Source organism: Xiphophorus maculatus, chromosome 19 (assembly GCF_002775205.1).
Source record: "Xiphophorus maculatus strain JP 163 A chromosome 19, X_maculatus-5.0-male, whole genome shotgun sequence".
NCBI lineage: Eukaryota > Metazoa > Chordata > Actinopteri > Cyprinodontiformes > Poeciliidae > Xiphophorus > Xiphophorus maculatus.
Window position 1 is genome coordinate 15338287 of NC_036461.1, and position 22001 is coordinate 15360287.

Sequence of the window (22001 nt, forward strand, 5' to 3'; positions counted from 1 at the left end):
AATCAGGGAATACTTTTTCCAATTGTCGTTTTAGTCCAAGATTCCCCAGCAGAACATTTACCAAAGTATTTTTCTGCTTCTACTATATCGACTTTGAATTAAAGAAAATTCCTTTCACTGCTCAATTAATAAATACAAGGTGCCATGATCGTAAGGTCATGGCACCTTGGCATGATTTACGTCAATGTTCATAATGTTATACCTGACCAGTGTGTTAAATATTAAATTTATTTATTTGCAGTTCTGTAAATCTGTCTAGGACTGCTTCTGTAAATATGAAACGTCCTCTTTATTCACCATAAGTGGAGAGGAAACCTACAGTACCTCTCTGCTCCTGTAGGTGGCGATAAATACGCTCTCTGAAGCACAACCAACGCAGAAGAAGCTGCACACGTGTGACAACAACACGTCGAGAGTCATGGGGAAGCGGCGGCAGAATAAGCAGCTCTTCACAAATTTGTCCAAAAAACAGAAGAAACACTTGAAGGAGTTTGGAGAGGAGCATCCATTTCACGACGTGTAAGCATTATAACAGAGAATTGTCTTTTTTTTTAAATGAAAAAATGCGTTTTATTGTCAGTTAGGATGCTACATTTAGTTCAGACTACCTTCAAACAAGCATTTTAACCTAAACACACAAACATAAACGCGTAATAAACGTGTCTAGTTATTCATTTGAATAGTCTGGGTTTATTTTGTAGACATTTATTAGCTGTAGCTAATAAATTAAGAAGCAAGTTTATGTTGCTTCTTAATAAACATTAACATTTAATGTTAAATGTTCCCCGTTCAGGTCTATTCCTGCTCTATTGTCTAAAGTTGCATCTATCTGCCCTTCCATCCATTACTTTGTGTTGTTGTTGTTGTTCTAATTTGCACTATATAAATACCAATAGATCACAACAGGAAACAAATGCAATGTGTTGCGGAGATTATAAGCCCCAGGAGCTTATTATGACTCTCACCTTCAATCCAGTTGTCCATCCAACTATCCATCTAGTCACTCATGAGTCTGTCCATCAAGTCATATCAGGCCTGTCTTTATCTGGCTGCTTAATTTACTGATGTGTGTTTTTCACAGTGTGAATGAAAGACCTGAAAGGACCCAGATTGTGGACCTGGTGAGTGTTCCTTGAGTCTCCAGATCAAAAACCAAAATAATTGTACTAAACAATCATTAATTTAATAAATAATCCTTCCGAGTTTCTTATCTGCTCCATGCTTTGAAGTGAATCCTCAGCCCTTTGGGAATATTGAACCATAGCTTTGTTTAGATTTAGTTTTACTGTAAGTATTTAGAACCGTTTCAGTTTTTTTTAATGTTTTTTTCTTTTTGTTCGGTGTAGCCGTCAAGCCCAGAACAATCTGACTCAGAACCTGTAAACAGGGAAGAGGAAGAAGATGAAGAACCGGAGCAACAAACTGCCTATCAGAAGCTTCTTTCAACGCTTAGTGAACCCACTGCTGATGCCCAAAGCCACGAGGATGAAAGCAGTGATGACGAAGAGGAAGAGCTCCTCTTTGAAGGCGAGGAGATTTTTATTTGTCTTTAAAAAATGTTTGACAACAGTTTGTGCTTGACTAAAATAAGAGTTTAATGTGCATTAGAGGGTAATGTTGAAGCTGAGGATGCAGGGGAAGAGGAACATGGAGAAGAGGAGCGTGGTGATGAAGAGGAGGAGGGGGTTGATGAACAGAAAGAGGTGGCAGGAGATAAAGAGTTTGTGGACAAGGAGCATGAGTCTGCGTTCTGTCTGGAGACCAACTTCATAGAAAAAGGAGAACAGGATGAAAACATTCCACAACACAAGAACAGTACAGGTGAGAGCGGATAGAAAACTTAAATAATCATTTTTTTAATGGTCTTTTTGATGTGTTACATTTTGTTTTTATTCCCTTTTTTTTACAGACATGTTTCTGGTCCATCTGGATACCGAACTCACTGAAGAGGATGTGCTTAACATTACATCTGGCTCCAAATCCAAAACTCAGATCCCGGTATAAACAAAGTCACCTTGTTACAGCATAAAGCATTATTTATTTATACTTTTATTGATGCAGGACATGGTAAAAGAGAGCTGGGTGATTTCCTGCAGATTGGTTTATGTGGTGGGAATACTTTTCCATTGTACTGTGTGTTGTACTGAGCCACTTCTAAGGTTTCTCTGCTCCCTTTTTTTATAGTGGGCAAAACTGGGAAACCTTCTCTGCACCAATCCTATTGAAAGGTTCGGCCCCATCGGCCCCCAAAAAGACACAAACCAAACTGTTTTCCATAAAGTTTTGGAGAGCAGCTGGAGGAATCTGAACCAGTCATTTAGTCCTAAAGGACAGGCCGAAGAGATCAGCCCCCTCCAGATGGAGCTGCTGTCTCTCATGGGGTCCTACAAGGACCTGTATCACCCAGAGGCATGCCATTTGAAGCAGGGCCCATATGTTCGCAGTGCATACTGCCTGCATGTGCTCAACCACGTCCTGAAGGCCAACTCTAGAGTCCTGGCTCACAACACCCAGCTGAGAGAGCGGAAGAGTCAGGCTAAAGCTGGAGCTGAACCACAGGAAGAACCCAGAGACCAGGGACTGACCAGGCCAAAGGTAAACAACTAAACGCATGTGTCAGGTCAGTTTTAGCTGCAATTGTTTTTTTAATGAAAACATCAGAGATCTCTTCTATGTAAAACATTTAGTTTTTTTAGAAATTTGTTACCATGCAACAACCAAATTAACCTGGAAAACATAGAGATGCACATCTGCTGACCAGAATCAATACATATTTCAGCTGGACTGACCTTCAGAAAATGAATATTTTATATTTTTATTTCACTGATGAGTGAATACACCTCATCTAATTACTATCAGGCTACAGAAACAAGAAATAGCTTTAATTTGACGTTACTTCTGAGTGAAGAAGGCTCAAAGTTTAAAATTTAATATCCACGATTGTCAGTTTTAACAGTAAGTTTTTATTTTATTGTGCTCTTACTGTTGCCTCTGCTTCTAGTAAGACGTAGAAAAAAATAAATGCAGGTTTTTTTTATTTCAAATATATATATTAAAAAATCTGTTTGCGTAAGTCAAGGTTTTACATAAACATAGTAGACAGAGTATAGCATATTTTAAGGAAAAAAATATGTAGACCTCCTATATTCCTGATTGTTGAATAGGGCAGTTCCTGGGAAGTTTTGCTTTTCAATCTTGTGGAACATTTTCTTATTTTTCTTTTGTCCTCAGAGAAAATAAAATCTAACACAGAAGAAACCCATTGTGATCCATTTATGGATCTCTATAAAATCACACAAATACTCAGCCATCGGACTAAAAATTGTTTAGGAAGGGGTTTAATTTAACCCAGACGACCTACAGAACATGTAAGGATTGCAACCACTTTGTCCCAGGTTCTGATCCTGGTTCCATTCCGGGGGGCCGCTCTGCAAGTTGTCCACACTCTCATCAGCCTGCTGGAGACCAAAGGCAAGAAGATAATCGTCAGCAACAAGAAGAAGTTCAAGGAGGAGTTTGGAGAAACGGAGGAAGAAAAACCAGCCAACCTGCGCCGGCCTGATGATTACCACGCCGTCTTCTCTGGCAATCTGGATGATCACTTCAGGATAGGTACGTCTTCACATAAGGAGTTTCTAAAAACCTCCACCACTTATCTGACCCTACACCCTGATGGTTCTGCACTCTCCCTCCCAGGTGTGTCCATAGTGAGGGGCAACATGCGTCTCTACGCCCCCTTCTACTCATCAGACATCATCATTGCGTCTCCGCTCGGCCTCCGAACGGTGCTGGGAGCAGAAGGAGAGAGTAAGAGAGACTACGACTTCCTGTCATCCATTGAGCTGCTGGTGCTGGATCAGACTGACGTCTTCCTCATGCAGAACTGGGAGCATGTCTTGGTATGAGGAGTTTACATGTGGCACCACCTGCTGTTGAAGTTTTCCATTCTTCATAACTAGAATATTAAGTCTATCAAAATAGGCTAGAAATTTTGGGCTTTTGAACCAGCGATTTTTAAGATTTAAAACTCAAATGTCAACATGTATCTAACTAGTTCAGCATTCTTCTTCAATATATTATTTTTAGTTATCTTGATTTGTTTTGTCAAGCTGGATGGTTCTGCTACTGCAATGTTCTGTTTAAAGCATAGTAATTATTGATCTGTAAACTACAAACCTAACGTGTTCATGTGTTTAAGTTTGTAAGTGTTGTCCTCACCCTGCAGCATGTGATGAAGCACATGAACCTGCAGCCGCTGGACTCCCACGGAGTCGACTTTTCCAGAGTGCGGATGTGGAACCTGAACAACTGGGCCAGACACTACAGACAGACGCTGGTGTTCAGCTCCATCCAGGACCCGCAGATCAACAACATCCTCACTAAACACTGTGTCAACTACAGAGGACAGGTCAGGCAGTAGAGATACTTGCTCATTTTTGTATTTCAAAGATCTGAAATCTTATGACTCGTTTACACCGAGCCGATCTTCAGTGAAGCCATAACATTTTCTGCTGCGATCCAGCCGCTCGTTTCCTTGATACCAGTGAGTCTCTCACACCGGCACTTTTTGAAACCAGGTTTCAGCGGGAAACTTTTCTGTAACACCCCCTGCAGAGGTGTTACCATTCTTCGACAATAAAAAAATCTGTGTAACAGCATCTGAACATTGTAGCTTTATGAAACGGTAACAATATCAGAGATTTGTCATTGTTAAGTTGATCTAATTGTATCTATCCACTGATTCATACACTTCATTTATTTTAACCTTCATAGTTTTCTTAATTTAAGCATGCTTGAGTAGGAAATCATTGCATGTCATTATTAACACCTGACTGAAATTTGTATGCTTTGTGTTTTGGTTTTTGTCTCAGATTACAACAAAAAACATGCCAAAGACAGGCTCCATCTGCCAGGTGCTGGTTCAGCTGCCTCATGTGTTCCAGATGTTTTCATCCGACAGCTTCATGAATCAAGATGCTCGGTACGTGACTCAACTAAAACAACTTTTTAAGCTCCTCACTGTGCCTTTTGCTTGAACTATCCTTCATCATCTCCTTCATCTGCTTGTAGGTTTCAGTTCTTCATTGATAAAGTACTTCCTCAGTACAGGGACTCTGTCATGTCCCACACTCTCATCTACATCCCGTCCTACTTTGACTACATCCGACTGCGAAATCACATGAAGAAAGAGGAGATTAACTTCACGTCCGTGTGCGAGTATTCCAGCAAGTCAGAGGTCTCTCGAGCCAGGCATTTTTTTCTGAAAGGAGAAAAACAGTTCCTGCTCTTCACCGAGCGCTTCCACTTCTACAAAAGGTCTGTTCTTCTTTTCCTATCCATCAAATTGTGTGGTAACTCCTATTCTACTTGTAACAATCTGCTCACATCGTTCTTATTTCATTCAGGTACACTATCAAAGGGATGAAGAACCTGATATTTTACGGCCTGCCCACCTTCCCCCACTTCTACAGTGAGGTGTGCAACATGCTGGCAGCAGGAGGTCAGGGGGAGGAGGCCAGCTGGACCTGCACTGCCCTCTATTCCCGCTACGATGCCCACAAGCTGGCTGCCATCACCGGAGCCCAGCGAGCCGGACAGATGCTGCACTCCAACAAAAACGTTCACCTTTTTATCACAGGAGCAGAGGACAAAGCCTGAACTGATAACATCCCAGCAAACGTGCTTATTACTAGTTTTATCAATAAATTGTGACTTTCTTTTCCTATCGCAAATATGTGTTGGTTTATTGGATTTGTTGATGCATTTCTAAAGGGGCCATAAAAAATCTAATCTTACATAAACATTACCATAATGGTTGTTCAGAAGTGCTGATTACCAGGGAAATATTTCCTCATCTGTTTGTTGGTTTGAGTGCTTTGATTTAGCGACATCAGAGCTGATTAAATCATTTTTGTGACTCAGGTGTATTGAAAGTGTCAAATATGGAAGCCTGTTTGTACCAATAGTCAAAAAAATATATCACTCCCAATAAACGTTACAAATGAATAAAGTGCTGAAATTTATGGGATACTACAGCATTTCTCTTCAAAGTTAAAAAGGTAAGTAAGTTGAGTTTAATTATACAGCGACAATTCATAATGAGTGAGTAGGTAAATGTCTGTATATCATTTAAAAAATTGTGATCCATTTTAGAATTTTGTTTCAAAACATGTTTTGTGGAAAAATATAATTGATTTTACATTTTTGAGTCAGCTAACTTTTTTGTGTTAATTACATTTCCAAAAATGTCCTATTTGCTGGTGATTCCAATTATTTCTTAAAAGATCTAAGATTGTCATTTATCAGAACAAACATGCTATTCTGCTTTATTAAGTTACCTTTTACTTTTTTGTTTAAAATCACAAAATTGCAACCAACAAATTTCTAAAAAATTAGTTTATGAGCTCCAGAGAAATAATTTGCCTTTTCTGGAAATTACCTTGTAAGATCAGATAAATTAACCTTTAGAAAAGTAGCCATGAGATCATAAGAAGATCTCATTAACATTGACTGAACATCCTAGAAAGAACCCTGTGAACTTGAAAATGGTAACATGTAATGTAAGATGCAAAAATGTAATCCTTAATATTTGGAAAGTACACTGTTAATTTACATGGAAGTAATCTGTAAGTAGGCCACATAATCACAAAAAGTAAGCTTTAAATTCCCTAAGAATTATATGTTCGCTCCAGAGAATTAACTTGTAAACTCTGGGATGTAAACTTTTAGTCCAAAAAATATTGCCTGAATATTTCATAAGGATTGTTGCCAGTTCCACAAAGTTATCCTGACCATTATGGTAATGGAAACTCAACTGTCCCAAAAAGTATCCAATCAGTGTTGAAAAGTGTCCAGTTAGTAGGAATACAATGTGTAAGCGATAGAGAACATCCTGTGTAATGAGTTATTGAAGTTCTTTAAAGTTAACCTGAACCTTCAAGAGTACATTGTAGGTTCTAGAAATCAGTCTGTAAATTGTGGATTCAGCCTGTTGCTACTAGGAAAATGGGAGCTGTATAATACAAGCCTTAGTTGGTTTTCTTTTTTCATACAGAATCCTAATTTTTGCAGTTGTACTGAATAGTTTTATAAGCATTTGTCTAATTTCTGTCACGTTTGCATTTGGTAATAATGGCCTCCCATAGATGACTAAGCACATGCTGAGCTACTTCTGAGATTATAAAACAGAAGCACTTGCGCAAAGCAGGAGAGACTTTCCAAACCAATAGTTATCAGGAGTAAAAACAAAAGACAGCATAATAAAGAAATATAATTATCACCAACTGCAGTGATCCGTTCAAAATGATAAGCTGTTAGGTAAGACATCACCTGTTCAGATGCTGTATGAATCGCACACATAATTATTAACTTCAAGAGTGACTTTGGTCATGAAATTACAGTTTTGCTCCGCTGCCGGAGCTGACACGCAGCAGATGGTCTCTAACCCGCAGAGATGATGGAAGAGAAGCAGCAGAAGCTCAGCCTGAAGCGAGAGGTGGGGCTGGTAGGAGCCGTGTCGCTGATTGCGGGAACAATGATCGGATCTGGGATCTTCATGTCCCCGCAGACAGTCATCTCCTCCATCGGCAGCTCTGGAGCCAGCCTGGTGTTGTGGGCCAGCTGTGGCTTGTTGGTGATACTGGTGTCTTTCTGCTATGCTGAACTGGGAACCGTTATCCAAGAGTCAGGAGGAGAGTACATCTACATCCTCAGGACGTCAGGTCCAGTCATGGCCTTCATGTTGGCCTTCAGCTCTATCTTATTTGTGAGGCCTGCTGGAGTTGCAGGCATCTCCCTGAGCTTCGCCCAGTATGTCGTGGCTCCGTTCTACCCAGAATGCCCTCCTCCAGTGTCTGTAGTGAAATGTGTGGCTGCAGTTGCAATCTTGGTTTTAGCCATCGTAAACTGCATGAATGTTCGCTTTTCAATGTCAGTGCAAGTGTTTTTTATGGTGGCTAAGGTGGTGGCTTTGGGAATCATAGTTGTAGGAGGGGTGGTCATGCTTGCCAAAGGAAACGCGGAAAGTTTTCAAAACTCCTTTGAGAACTCAAACGTGGGCATCCATCCCATTGGTATTGCTCTCTACCAGGGACTGTGGTCGTATGACGGCTGGAACAATCTGAACTATGTGACAGAGGAGCTCAAACGTCCAGAGGTAAGAAGTCACAAAATAAATCAGGCAAACCTATAAACAAAAATTCAAATCTGCACTAGAGTACTCATAAACTTTATATGGCATTGTAAACTTCAAGTGCACTGCATAATTAAACAGCTTGCGGTGCCATCTGTAGTAGCAATACAGTTATTTTATTTACTCTGATCTTATCAGCTTTTTACATCATCATGGAACTAATTTTAGTCCAGTTTTTACAATAATACTGCAAAGTTCAGACCTAAATCTCTCAGGGTCAAGGCCTTGACCAATACTGTTAACTAAAAACTGCAGTTTGAGCTTAATCAATGTTTTTAACAGCAAAATAACAAAATCAGCTAAAAGAAATACCAATCAGTAAGTTGTCCGCCTTATGAACTGGCTGTCTATGGATAGAAAGTGGAGTCACACATTCACTTAGACATGTAAACACCCCTTAGAAAGTCCCCTACCTAGGATTAGTATCCTAGAACCTTGTTCATGTGTTGCAGCAGTTCTAACAGATGGCCCGCTTTTAGGAAATTCAGGTTTTGAGACATTTGGCGGCTTTCCTAAATGTTTGCGATTTGTTAATCTTTCTCACTAAATGATAAATGATTGGCAGAAGTCACTGCTTCTGACAGGTTGATGTATTTGTGTTCACACACTCTTCTTTGCCCCATCTTAATCTCCTGCTTTTGCAGAAGTACTGCTGACTATCATTTAAGCACTAGTTCATTTATTTATCAGCACATTTGTTATGTTTGGAAGCTAGGACGAGGTAGAAGCTCAAGTAGACAGAGAACCCTTAACAGCTTTTATTCATAACTTGCTCAGCAGTACAGTAACATCAAGTATTCCTTTCCTCCATCTTATCTCTTCTTCTTCTTCTCTCTCTCCTCTCTATCCTATTCTCGTACACCACCTAGTGGTAGACACAACATTCCCCCTTTACTTGAAAAGATTGCATGTACCCATTTAGTATAAGACTGAACATCAACCTCATTTAACAGTTTGTATGTCACAAATATAACTTTAGCTGTAATCAAAGTAGGTAATTACTTAAGTACACACAACCAAAGAAATATATTCAGCAACCCTGTACTTTTTAAACTCTAACACTTGAAGTTACTATGGAAAATAATTACCAAATTTAACTATTGTAAACATGAAATCCAGGTATTTGTAACCAGTTTGTACCATGAGAATTAGTTCACCTGAACCCTAAACATGTAACACACAATCATTTATGCATTTATTCATCTTTTGTTTAACCTGGTTGAAAGTCCTTGAACCACACAGGTCGAGCAGAAGTTCTAGCACTTTTCCTCTGAACCACAGGGTCATGCTTATCTGGTTTTGTTGTTTCACGTGGAATACCTGCAGAATAGCGTGAAAGTCTGGCAGCATTCCACCTTTTATTGTCACTGAGTACATAAGTACTTCCTCCAATCTGTTTTTCAACAGACAGTGGTGAAGTAAATCTTGATGAGCCTTTGCGAACATGATCAGGTCTTTTTACCCTCACCATGTCTCCAGGTTTGAATGTTGGTGTCTTTGCTCCACGGCGCTTGTCAGTATACTGTTTAGACTTCTCTTGTTTCTGTCTAACTGTTTCTTGGACTGTAGTGCATTTTCTGCTTTTCTCTGAAGTTGGAAAGATGTTCACTTTTGTTTTCATCTTCCTATTGTGCAGTAGTTCTGATGGAGATACTCCAGTTGTGTTATGTGGCGTTGCTCTGTAGTTTTGTAGGAAATCAGTCACTGTAGTTTTCCAGTCTTTCTGCATGTGTTCAGCAGTTAGGATTGTCTCCTTAAGAACTCTATTCCATCTTTCAACAGCACCATTGCACTGTGGATGGTACACACTTGTACGCAGATGAGATATTCCCCTTTCTCTGAGAAAATCTGCAAAAGAGCTGGAAAGAAACTGCGGCCCATTATCAGTGACTATGTAGTCGGGGTTCCCCTCTCTGCTGAAAATAGAGCGTAGAAATGTGAGAACAACATCAGTAGTTACAGTGTGAGAAAATGCCACCTCTGGCCATTTACTGTAATAGTCCACTAATGTTATAGCGAATCTACATTAAGAAGCAGCAGTTTCAAAGGGACCCACGATGTCTAGAGCCACTTTCTCCCACGGTCTGTTCGGCAGTTCAATGGGTTGGAGAGGAGCAGGAGCAGTTTGAGCAGATTTGTCGTTCATTTGGCAGGTCATACATGAAGAAATAACAGACTGAACCATTTTGTCCATCTGAGGCCACCAGTAGAGGTCACGAAGTCTCTGTTTAGTGCGAACAACACCTTGATGTGTTTCATGTGCCCGATGAATGACAGTAGCACGTAAAGCAACAGGAACGATGTATCGATGTTCACCTCTCATGACCAGATCCTGAGATGCAGAAAGTTCATTCCTGATGTGGAAGTATGGTATTAAGACAGGGTCCACATCCTTCTTGCACTTTGGCCAGCCCTTCTCTATCTGTCCACGGAGGAGTGTGAGTTCATGGCATTGAGAGGAAGCAGAAGTGAACTCAGTGACGGACAGAGCTGACACAATGGATGCAACCATGTCAGGTTCATCTACAGGAGTAGAGTCCATAGGGAGTGGCAACCATGACAAGCAGTCTGCAGCCTGGTTTTGTGATCCAGGCCTGTATTCCAAATCGTAGGTGAAGCATAGCAAACGTGCAGACCAGCGTGCGACTCTCATTCCAGCACGCCCAATGCCTTTGGTAGCGAGTAGTGTTGTCAGTGCCTGATGATCAGTTCTTAGCGTGAAACGTCTGCCCCAGAGATAAGACCTCCATTTTTCCACGGCCCACACACAAGCAAGAGCCTCCTTTTCTACTGTAGAGTATTTTCGTTCTGTAGAGGTCAGAGTTCGAGATGCAAATGCAACAGTTCGTTCAGTATTATCTGGGTGTATTTGGGTCAACACATCACCCAGTCCGTAGTCTGAAGCGTCTGTAGTGACAATGGTTGGGAGAGATGGGTCAAAAAGAGCCAGAACAGGACTGTTCAGTAAAAGCTCTTTTAATTCCTTAAAGCTTTGATCAGCCCCTTCAGTCCATATGAAACCAGAGTCAACAGTGTCTCTCAGTACAGCCCGCATTGGTTCCACTACTGTGGCAAAATTGGGAAGGAATTTACTGTACCAGGAGATTAAACCCAGGAAGGAGTGCAGAGATGGTAGATCATGTGGTGGTGGGGCATCACGGACAGCTGCACTATGGTCTGGATCAGGAAGGATGCCATCTTTGGAAATGATGTGGCCAAGAAATCTGAGGCTGGACTGTCTAAATGTACATTTTTGCATGTTGAGTGTCAGACCTGCATCCGTAAGACGCTGGAGCACAGCACGCAGGCGTCTGTCATGTTCCTGTAGAGAAGATCCTGCAACAATTACATCATCCAAGTAATTGTGCACACCAGGTAGCCCTTTAAGCACAGTTTCCATCATTTTCTGGAATGCAGATGGAGCAGAGGCCAACCCGTAGGGGACACGGCAGTAGCGGAAAAGTCCTTTGTGTGTAATGAAAGCCATGAGGTCCCGACTGTTCTCATGTAGTAGAAGTTGGTGGTATGCAGATGCCAGATCTATGGTGGAGAAAACATAGGCACCCCTGAGCTCACTTAAAAGCTCGTCCATGTGGGGCAAAGGATGACTGTCTGCAACAATAGCTTTATTAGGTTCTCTTAAGTCAACACATAGTCTTGGTCTGCCTTCCTTTCTTGTTGTGACCACAATAGGAGAAATCCAGGGAGAAGCATCAATGTGTTCGATAATACCCTCCTTCAGAAGTAGATCCAGTTCCTGTGACACAGCTTCTCGTACTGCAAATGGAAGTCGTCTGAGTTTTTGCTGAACTGGGACTGCATCCTCACGTACTTTAACTTTGTGCACAAACCCAGCAACACAGCCAATAGAAGCAGAGTCTGTTTTTGTTAGCAACACAGGTGCAGCAGAAGGAACTAATATTTTTATGTCCATTCTGGGTTTTCCATGTGTTGTTGTATCTCTTAAGTCTGACCTTTGAATTTAAACAGTAATTTTCTTCACATGACCATGCACTCTGCATGCAACACTAAGCCCCTGTAGATAGTTTATCAGTGGTTTAAAGAAGCAATAAAATAAGGTCAGGTCAATCAACAAACCGTTTAAAGACAGCCAAGAAATACAGTGCTTTAAATTTGACTTTGCTTAGTTTAATTTGAAGAAGTTGGTCTCATTAGGTAATATCAAGAAGAGAGAGAAAGAGCACTAAATATATGCATGAGTTTCACATTCTTAAATCTCAGCCTAATATAGTCAAACAAATGAAAGCAGCTCGAAAAGATGTCAAGGTCAAACAAGAAACATCTCCGTTCTTGACAAATCAAGAGTAGTTTTACTACCTGTTGCTCTGTTTAACATTACCTAATGGTAATCTATGCCAAGATCTGAGGTGTGTTTAGTGGAAATCCGAGCAGGCAGTAGCATTCTCCAACAATGGAGCAAGGACTGAGTCTGAAGCGGGAAGTTGGGATAATAGGAGCCATGTCCTTCATTGCTGGGACCATGATAGGATCTGGGATCTTCATTTCTCCACAGTATGTCCTGCTAGCAATCGGCAGCCCCGGGGCCAGCTTCATCATATGGGCCTGCTGCGGCCTGATAGCCATGCTGGGTGGCCTCTGCTATGCTGAACTGGGGACGATCATACCAGAGTCTGGAGGGGAGTACATCTACATGCTACGGACAGCTGGAAAAATCACAGCCTTCGTGTTTGTCTTCAGTTTCATCAGTGTCATGAGGCCAGCCAGCGCCACTGGGATCGCCCTGAGCTGCGCTGAATATGTGGTGGCCCCGTTTTATAGTGGCTGCGCCCCTCCACAGCTGGTCTTAAAATGTGTGGCAGCTGTGGCGATCCTGGCCTTGGCTCTGGTCAACTGTCTCAGTGTCCGTTTGGCCACCAGCATCCAGGTGGTCACCATGGCCATTAAAGCACTGACGCTGGCGGTGATCATACTGGGAGGAGCAGTGATGCTTTTTCAGGGCAACACTGCAAACTTTGAGGACTCTTTTGATGAAACGAATGTAGGCGTGAAAGCCATCGGCATTGCTTTCTATCAGGGCCTGTGGCCTTATGATGGCTGGAATACTTTAAACTATTTAACTGAGGAGCTCAAACGACCAGAAGTAAGACTGATCAGATTTGCTATTATTTCTTAACAGTTTGCAAAAACATGTAATTAATCTCTTAAAGTGGTCTGGATAAATAGTTATGTGGGATTTCTGAAAGTTTCTTTAAGTTTTTCTTAGGACTTTGACTGCTTTACCTTTTATTCTCTGTATAGTTATTGTTCCTGATAACACTCGCTGGTGGTGTTGGAGTGGAAATGAGTGACAAGTGTAAGAAGCAGCTAATGTCTAAGGAAAAGCTTAGAAAGTCTGAAGAACTGAGCTATGTTACTAAACATGATAGTCATGCTGGGTGGGCTCTGCTGGTCACATCAGAGCTTGGAAAAGAAATACATCTGTATCTGCTGTTGACTGTGGGGGAAATTTCATGTTTCTTTTCAGTTGCATCAATGTCTGCCTGGTTCTTTTACCAAAGTTGTAAGAAAATCTTTGAAAGATATGAAAACCCTGAGAAAGATTTCAAGAAAGTCTGGCTTCTTGGACCAAATGAAATTACAAAGTATTGAAACTTCATTCCATTTTGTGTGTTGATTCCAGTGAGCTAAAATAACAGAAGAGTTAAAGCTGGTGTTTAATTAACCAAAGCTGCCCCAGCTATAGATACAATGATCCTAGCAGCTTATATGATGTGAGTTTATGATCAACTGATGGAAGAAAAAACATTTACAACCACACTTTAGTTAATCATATAGTCTGCTGACTTGCTGCCCTCTGACCAGTTACTGAGGTCTGTGTCTGCAGACTTATTGAGGTTTCTGTTGGAGCTATTTGGTCTCCTTTATTCCAGTTTCCATCATGGCAAATAAAAAAGCAGAAGCACTGAAAATGAAGCAGGTGATTGGACTGGCTGGAGGCATAGCTATGGTATCGGGAACCATGATCGGTTCTGGGATATTCATGTCCCCACAGTTTGTTCTGGCCTGCGTGGGAAGCCCTGGAGCGAGTCTGCTGATCTGGGCCCTCTCGGGAGCCGTGGCTCTGTTTGCTGTGCTGTCCTACACCGAACTTGGGACCATCCTCCCTGAATCGGGAGGGAAGTTCATCTACATCCTCAAGATATATGGTTCATTTCCTGCTTTCTTCGCCGCTGTCACTTTTATCCTGCTGGTGAAACCTTTCAGCATCGCTGCCATGTCCATCAGCATAGCAGAGTATGCCATGGCGCCATTTTACTTCGGCTGTCAGCCTCCCTAGCTGGCTGTGAAATGCACCGCTGCTGTCGCCATCCTGGTTGTTTCTACTCTCAACATCCTGAATGCCCGCATTGCTGTCAGGGTCCAAGTGACCTTCTTGGTGGCCAAAGTTTTAACACTTGCAGTCATTGTGGTTGATGGGATGGTGCAGGTCATAAAGAGCAGCGATGTGTTTATGGAAAATTTAAAAGTTGAAAACTCATTTAAAGAGACAGATTACTCTGTGAGCGCTTTGGGGATGGCTTTCTATCAAGGTCTCTGGTCTTATGCTGGCTGGTACAACCTAAATTATGTCACAGAGTCACAGAGGAACTTAAAAGACCGGAGGTGAGATTTTGGATTGCATTAACTTCATCAGTTCAGTGTGTGGGAATGTTAAACCAACATTAAATCTCATCCTGCAGTTCAAAAACAGGCATAATGAATGAAAGAAATAGGATCATTCGTGCTTCAGGACCACTATAGTGACCGGGCTCCATAAAACAGATAGATACCCTTAACTGAGATGAGAGATGTTGTGGTTGTAATTTATTGGAACAATCTCAGTTTCTATGGATTAGATTGGCTTATGATTGAGTCTTGGCACAAACAAGTGCTGTATGATTTTCCTCATTAATGGTTATATATTAGGTTATTTTGATGGAAAGCAGTTTTCTTAATTAAAGGTTTAATTACAGCAACCTTAATCATTTGCAGTGCAAATCAGTCTATAAACCATATAGCCTAACAAAGCCCTATGTAAAATCTAAGACCATTTTAAAAGATTAAAAGAAAGTTAACATTTTGGAAGAAAATTATTTTTGAGGAGGTATTGTGTAGAAAGTTTTCGAAAAGGACTTTTTTTTCATGCGCCTGTTTGAGAAAGTAATTTCAACAGTAACATGTTTGATCAAACTCAAGAGTTGGCTTTGTTTCATATTTTCACAGGTAAACCTTCCCAGAGCGCTGGTGATAGCCATTTCTCTGGTCACTGGCTTGTACCTGCTGGTGAATGTTAGCTATCTGACGGTGATGACACCTAATGAGCTCATGTCTTCCACCGCTGTAGCCGTCACCTGGGGGTAAGAGCACGTCTGGTTGCTCAGAGTCTTTAAGTCTGCAAGAATTTCCAGTTTAATCAGGAACATCTCTCCGTCAGGAACAAGGTGTTGGGAAGCTGGGGTTGGATCATGTCGTTGGCTGCGGCCTTGTCTGCTTTTGGCTCCTTAAACGGGACGTTCTTCAGCGGGGGTCGAGTCTGCTTTGTGGCTGCCAGGGAGGGTCACATGGTACCTTCTGTCTATTTCACTTAAACACAAACATCTGTTTACAATAAAGGTTGTCACACACATTTACAGGGATCCATGTTTGTTTTATAGCCAGATATTCTCTCCATGGCTCACGTCCACCGGCTGACTCCCTCTCCGGCTCTCATCTTCACCACTGTGATCTCTTTGGTGGTCCTCATCCCCGGAGACTTTCAGAGTATCGTCAACTACTTCAGGTGAACTTCATCTCACTTTTTCCTTAAATAAATAAAACAAAACCATTTTCACTCTATTTTAAACAACTTTTCACTGCTGTTGTTAGTTTCACAGCCTGGTTTTTCTACGCCGTCACTCTGTCTGGACTGATCTATCTCAAAATAAAGAAACCGGAGCTCCCCAGACCATACAGCGTCAGTGTCACACTCTTATTTTAGCATTTGTAGCAATTCACAGCAGCTCGACATCATGCCTGTTTCTTGTCCTCACAGGTTCCCATTGTCCTCCCCATACTGATCCTGCTTGTGGCCATTTTCCTTGTTCTGGCCCCCATCATAGACCAACCTCAAATCGAGTATCTATATGTGGCGTTATTTATCCTAAGTGGCGCTATAGTTTACGTACCTTTCATCCATTTCAAGCTTTGCCCGGGAATGTTTGATAAGGTGACAACGTTCCTGCAGCTGTTCTTGGAGGTCGCTCCAGCAGAGAAAAACCTCTGAGCTCAAGCTGCTGCAGGTAATCTATGGACAAATAAGCTCCTGAAGCCAATTACATAATTGGTTTAACCGGACAATCAATTATGTAATGTGTTATGTGTTATCTATTTGCACTTATTTAAATTAAAAGATGAGTTATGTGTTGGAAAAAAAAATATTAAAAACAATTTTATGGTAAAAAAAAAAAATCCAGCTTTTAAGATGTTTCTTAAAAGCTGGTGCATTTTTGCTACTGAAAAAGCAAACATTACAATAATTTGTTTTAATTCTCAGCAGCTCCTTTATTTGGTTAAAACAAAAATAAAGGTAGATAGATATGATCTCTTCTTATTTGTAGCTGTATATTTCAGATTTCAGTGAAAGAATCAAAAGGGAAGCAAAGTTGAAATTATCATTACACTTTTAGAAGATGATTGTTGAAGTCTAGTTGGCTTTTATTTCATTATTACTACACTTTAAAATTACTAACATTAAAATCTTGAATGAGTTACAGAAACATTCAGCTGTATGTCCATTTGAACGACTTTTAATTTGTACAAGTGTACAAATTTTCAGATTTTGCTGCAGAATGGCTATGTTAGAGTACAATGAAATAACACTCACTTTTTATGGACATTTTCAAAAACATTTTGACTCTACTTTCTTGCCCAGATTTATCTTCATACTCATCTGCAGAAGGCCTTATAGTTTTCTGTTAAATTGCCACAGAGCGCACATTTCACTCTGTAGCCTACCACCTTTGAATTTTTCTTTCAGAGTGGGATCTAAAGTCTCTTTAATCTCCATCATAAAACGGTGAAGAAAGATAAAATTAACCATTTAGCCCTCAACTGTTTCAACCTACAATTAAATTTGTTGGATGCAATTTATAGTTTTCCCACAGCTGCAGTTAGATTGAGGACCATCTTCCTGTCTGCCTCTCTGATGAAAAGAATGGTGGCCTGCGTCACAGAAATAGCGGGAATCACCATAGCAACCACTTGCTCCATTTTTCTTTAGCTTCTCAGTAGGTCTTTCTGTCTCATATCGATCCATCATGGTTGAAGCCTGTGAAAATTCAGCAGCTGAGTAACTCTTCAGCAGCATAGCAAGTTCTTCCATTTTTCTAAATGGCATAAAAGGAAGAGGTTTTAACTTGGAGTTTCAAAATAAGACTCAGATACTGTATGGGTTTAAATTGGGAGTCTAGCTCTGTCACAGCTGACGTTATTACTAATGTGGCGTTAAATAACTACATTGAGTTATGTTGATTTTTAGGTAAAACGCAATTTCTAGTTGGCTCAAATCAAACACTCAAAGATTTAGGGTTTTTAAAGGTTTACTAATCGTCTAAAGGAGAAAAAACATTGATGGACAATTTGTAGTGACAAAAAATTATTCAGCATAAAACAGGTGAGCTTACGATATGGACGTCCAGTTTCTATATGACCTTGCTCACCTTTATATTCAGTCACTTGACAAACCACAAGTGGACAGTTTTAAAAACAAGCACTTCTCTACACCAACTTAGCAGTTCTCAACACTGGCTGGATCCAAACACAGTGAAATCGTCTTTGATGACATCAGTCCTTTTTCTTCTCAGTCCCGTTTGACTCCGATTTGTCCTCACAGCTCTCTGTCTCACTTCTGCCGCCTTGTGACGTCTGGTGGTAAAGCGCATGAAGCCGCGCTGCATTCATGTCAGCGTCCTCCGCCCCCTCACAGCACCTCATCCACCTCTGAGGAACGGCCTCGACTCCGTAGTGGGCCCCAGCGATGGCCCCGGCCATGCAGGCTATGGTGTCTGTGTCACCTCCCAGGGCCAAACTGTATGCTATTGTCCTCTCCAGGCCTCCGTAGCTCTCTGGAAGGTAGTCCCGTGGCTGAAGGCAGTGGAGGACGCAGAAGATGGCAGTGGGGACAGAGTGTAGAGCTGCGATACCGTTTCCTGGATGTAAAGCAGTGGGGGGAAAAAAAAAAAGTTAAAAATCAATTCTTCACAAATAAAATGAATTAAACCAATCCTGCCCACAGCCACCACTTTAATTAATGCACTGCAGCTGAACAGAGCACAATAAAAAACCAACTATTTATATACTTAAACTTTCTGTGTTGAATAACAAATTAGAATGTAAACTGATGGCAAAAACAGATAAATACATATCTGCATAGCAAAAAATAATAAATGTATAGATAAGAAAATATATTAAAAATGTCAGAAAAACAAATGAAACCCCCAAGAAACAGTAAATGAAAATAGAAAAGTTAAATAAAATTAAATAAAACATGTGCGTGCTGTTCAGAAAAAGTTTATTGTTGAGAGGTTCTAGCTCTTTTTTGCCCATAATTTAAATGATTTGTTTTGCATCTTTGAATTTGAGCACGTTTCATTCATAAAGAGATTTACGTTGCTATTAAGTCATTTCTGATTTAAATAATTGATCATATTACTCCAATAAACCACTTATTTTTCTTCAGCTAGTTGTACTTTCCATCCATCTAAGAACATCAGGACCTGGCTTCTGTGCTTGATCCTAATCCCAAAGCAGGGATCTAATATAATCCCTGGATGTTTGTTTAATTTACTTACTTTTACTTTTATAATAATACACACAGATAGAAGTTCTCATATGAATTTAAATGACAAAGTGGGGAGGTTTACTGACCGAGTTCAGAAATGACTTCCTCTATGCTCACTTTATTTCTGTCCATCAAGTCTCTGACTCTGTGGAGACGCTCACAGAATGGTTTTTCTGCTTCTTTTAGGCTGGAAAGATACAAGACATTCAGAAAACTGCAGAAAGACCACCTTTGGAGTTTTGGATTTTTTGACAAAAATCTAAATTTTCCATTGTGTTTTTTTCTGCAGGAGCTCTTAAAAGTTTTATTCATTGAGAACTCACATTCTGGCATCACGAAGAGCCTCCTCCTCGCCCTCCACTTCTTCCATCTCTGTTATCAGCCTACTTATGAACTGCTGAGGAAGGCAGAGCGCCCCCTGGAGGGACAGATGAACAGCCATTGCCTGCAGGACAGCTCCGTTATAACCCAGAGAGCAGGAGTGTGTCAGCATGGCACCAAGACAGGCAAACTGCAAAGAAAAATAAACTGTGGAGTGATGATCAACCTCACATTTACATTGGGGATTTTGCTGTTTTTAAACATCACAAGGTCACCACTGACCCGTTTAACATCAGGCAAATTAGGAAAAGCCAGCGCGAAGGGGGCTGCTCTCATTGCCCCGCCATTTCCAAACGAGCCCCGACCGTTAAACTGATCCCTTGCTGGTTGGTAAACGTCAACAAGCTGGGGGGAGGCAAGTTTCTTCAACACCTGGATCACTCCAGAACCATAACCTCGGCCGGGGGAGGCACTGTACTCCTTCGCAAACCTACAAGTGTGGAAAATGCAGGTCAAAATTTTCTGATATCAGACTTAAAATAACCAGGGTTGCTGATGTTGGCATAAGTCTACCTGCGGGCCAAGTCCTGCTGATCGTATCCAGACCGGTTCAGAAGAGACTGGACCACACAACGCGTCATCGCAGTGTCATCACTGTATTCAAGGACGCCTTTAAAACACAGAACTCAGATTAAAAATGTTGCTCCTCATCAGGACATGTTATTCTAGCTAAATATACTCCCTACACTCCAGATTAGATTATCTAAGCATCAAAAACATATATTATTGTATTACAAAAGATCATCATAAAGTATCAGAAGCCCATTAAAATGTTGTCTACATTGTTTTAAACTGTGTGATTGTGAGTGGGAATAAAAATAGCAATAGGTATTTTGTTCCATATAACACAGTAGGAGTGTAACAGGTAAACCTTTTATGGATGCAAACTCGACTAAAAACCCACCAGTTTAGGATTGTATTTGAAACGTAATCAATTATAAATTTATTGATGGAACCTGAATTAATGTCGTGTTTTGATTGTTGATTCTATGTTGCATTGTGTTTCTGTGTTTGATATGATGTAAAGCACTTTGAAATGCCTTGCTGCTGAAATGTGCTATACAAATAAAATTTGATTGATTGATTGATTGATTAATAAAATAGATAGGAAACCGTGGATCTTCCATGTTAATGGAAGATCTGCAATGACTTTGTGTCAATTGGCTGTGATAAATCTGAGTATAAACAGATTGTATATGGGACTGCTCAAGGCTCAATTTTTGAAGCACTTCTATTCAAGAGTTACGGGCTCCCTAAGACACAAAAAACATGTAATTTTTTTTATATTACATGCAAAAGTAAAAATCTGAACTAACTGAAGCTCAAAATGACACAGAAGGGTCAGAAACTTAAACTGCTGTGCAAAAATATGGCATGCTCCTAAAGATTTTTCACATTTTCTGATGTCAAAACTACAAACAATGTATTTTACTAGAATTTGTGAGATACTATAGCAAAAAGCTACGCTTCTCAACTTTGGAGTCAACTTCCTGAAAACCTGAGATGAGCAGAAATTATTGAAAACCAGGAACACAATGATCAGGCTTTTCCTGACTAATACCAATTGTGGTAACATTCACATTTTAAATTATTCAGAGTATCTCTTTGACGATTTAAAACATATAAAAGTGGGATGATTGTGTAAGGGTCCTTGAATCAATTGCTAGTCCTTTAAAGGCAGCCGAAGCAGTAGATAGTGGTTTTGAAAGCAACTGAGAATCAACTGATAAATCCATTAATACATAAAAAATTTGTTGCTCATTTAAAGATTAAATGCAGCAAAATGCATGCTATTTGATGATGTGTCTACAGATCCAAAATAATCAAACTGACCACTGATCAGTGTCAATGACATGAGAAAAATTTACATTAAAGAAAAGTATTGCTTAAAAAAACTATGTACAGCAAAAAAAACAGCCTTATAAAGTCATCCTTCTCTAGTTAGAGCTGTGCAATTCAAAGACACAAATTGTGACGGGCTGCTGGAAACAAAATGCCTGTTGAGCTCAATTTCCCCAAATATAATCTTTAAACGCATTAACTGACTCACAGTTTCCTTTAGTTTCATCTTCCAGGCCGCTCAGGTGCTGCAGTACGGTCTCCATTGGAACCTCCTCCGCTCCTTCAAACTCTCCACCGACGCAGTCTCCCAGCACAGCCGCCACCAGCGCTCCCCTGAAGCGGGACATAGACGCCGGGGTTCCCGCAGCCGAGGCCGCTGCTCTCACTGCCATCATTGCCATTCATCCGCACCTTCGTCCTACGTCCGGTGAAATATTTACTATATGACAGCGAGAAGGGCCGATGGCAACAAATGTCAGTTGAACTCTTGCAACGAAATGCTTCCGGAACCTTGTTTAGTTTCCGGTTAAAGGTTCAGATCGTTCCGCACAGAACCGTGACACCCTAGAATTTCTTTCCACCACTAATCCATGAATGCGCACTAATCTAGCTCGAGCAACTTCTGGTACTCACATTTCTAACTGGCAAATAACACCGACTACCAAGTGCTACGTAATATGCGCGCACCAAATTTTGTTAAACATTTGGTTGTTATAACAGATTTGATAATTATATTGAAATTAATTA

The 22001-nt window shown here is 40.7% G+C and overlaps 3 protein-coding genes and 1 pseudogene across 4 annotated transcripts; 3 read left to right on the forward strand and 1 right to left on the reverse strand.

The window, feature by feature from the left end:
- Positions 1-392: 392 nt before the first annotated feature.
- diexf (digestive organ expansion factor homolog (zebrafish)) lies at positions 393-5732 on the forward strand. Its single transcript, XM_005798364.3, has 12 exons — positions 393-519; positions 1082-1121; positions 1347-1527; positions 1609-1821; positions 1910-1998; positions 2185-2595; positions 3396-3612; positions 3697-3899; positions 4226-4408; positions 4872-4981; positions 5071-5316; positions 5406-5732. The coding sequence occupies exons 1-12, from the start codon at positions 419-421 to the stop codon at positions 5656-5658; spliced, it is 2247 nt and encodes a 748-aa protein (XP_005798421.1). The 5' UTR covers positions 393-418; the 3' UTR covers positions 5659-5732.
- Positions 5733-7404: 1672 nt separating this feature from the next.
- On the forward strand, positions 7405-19405 carry LOC102220063 (b(0,+)-type amino acid transporter 1-like). Of its 2 annotated transcripts, none has more exons than XM_023353257.1 (7): positions 7405-8155; positions 15437-15570; positions 15648-15777; positions 15868-15992; positions 16079-16166; positions 16245-16491; positions 19321-19405. In XM_023353257.1, the coding sequence occupies exons 1-6, from the start codon at positions 7454-7456 to the stop codon at positions 16473-16475; spliced, it is 1410 nt and encodes a 469-aa protein (XP_023209025.1). In that variant the 5' UTR covers positions 7405-7453; the 3' UTR covers positions 16476-16491; positions 19321-19405. The 2 variants fall into 2 exon arrangements, with proteins under 2 accessions (XP_023209025.1, XP_023209026.1); XM_023353258.1 differs by lacking the exon at positions 7405-8155 and adding an exon at positions 12581-13313.
- Positions 13326-15428, forward strand: LOC111612292 (annotated as a pseudogene).
- adprhl2 (ADP-ribosylhydrolase like 2) lies at positions 17773-21788 on the reverse strand. Its single transcript, XM_005798366.3, has 6 exons — positions 21463-21788; positions 19926-20022; positions 19635-19842; positions 19355-19542; positions 19118-19218; positions 17773-18399 (listed from the first exon to the last, which is right to left on the reverse strand). The coding sequence occupies exons 1-6, from the start codon at positions 21653-21655 to the stop codon at positions 18035-18037; spliced, it is 1152 nt and encodes a 383-aa protein (XP_005798423.1). The 5' UTR covers positions 21656-21788; the 3' UTR covers positions 17773-18034.
- Between the last annotated feature and the right edge of the window lie 213 nt (positions 21789-22001).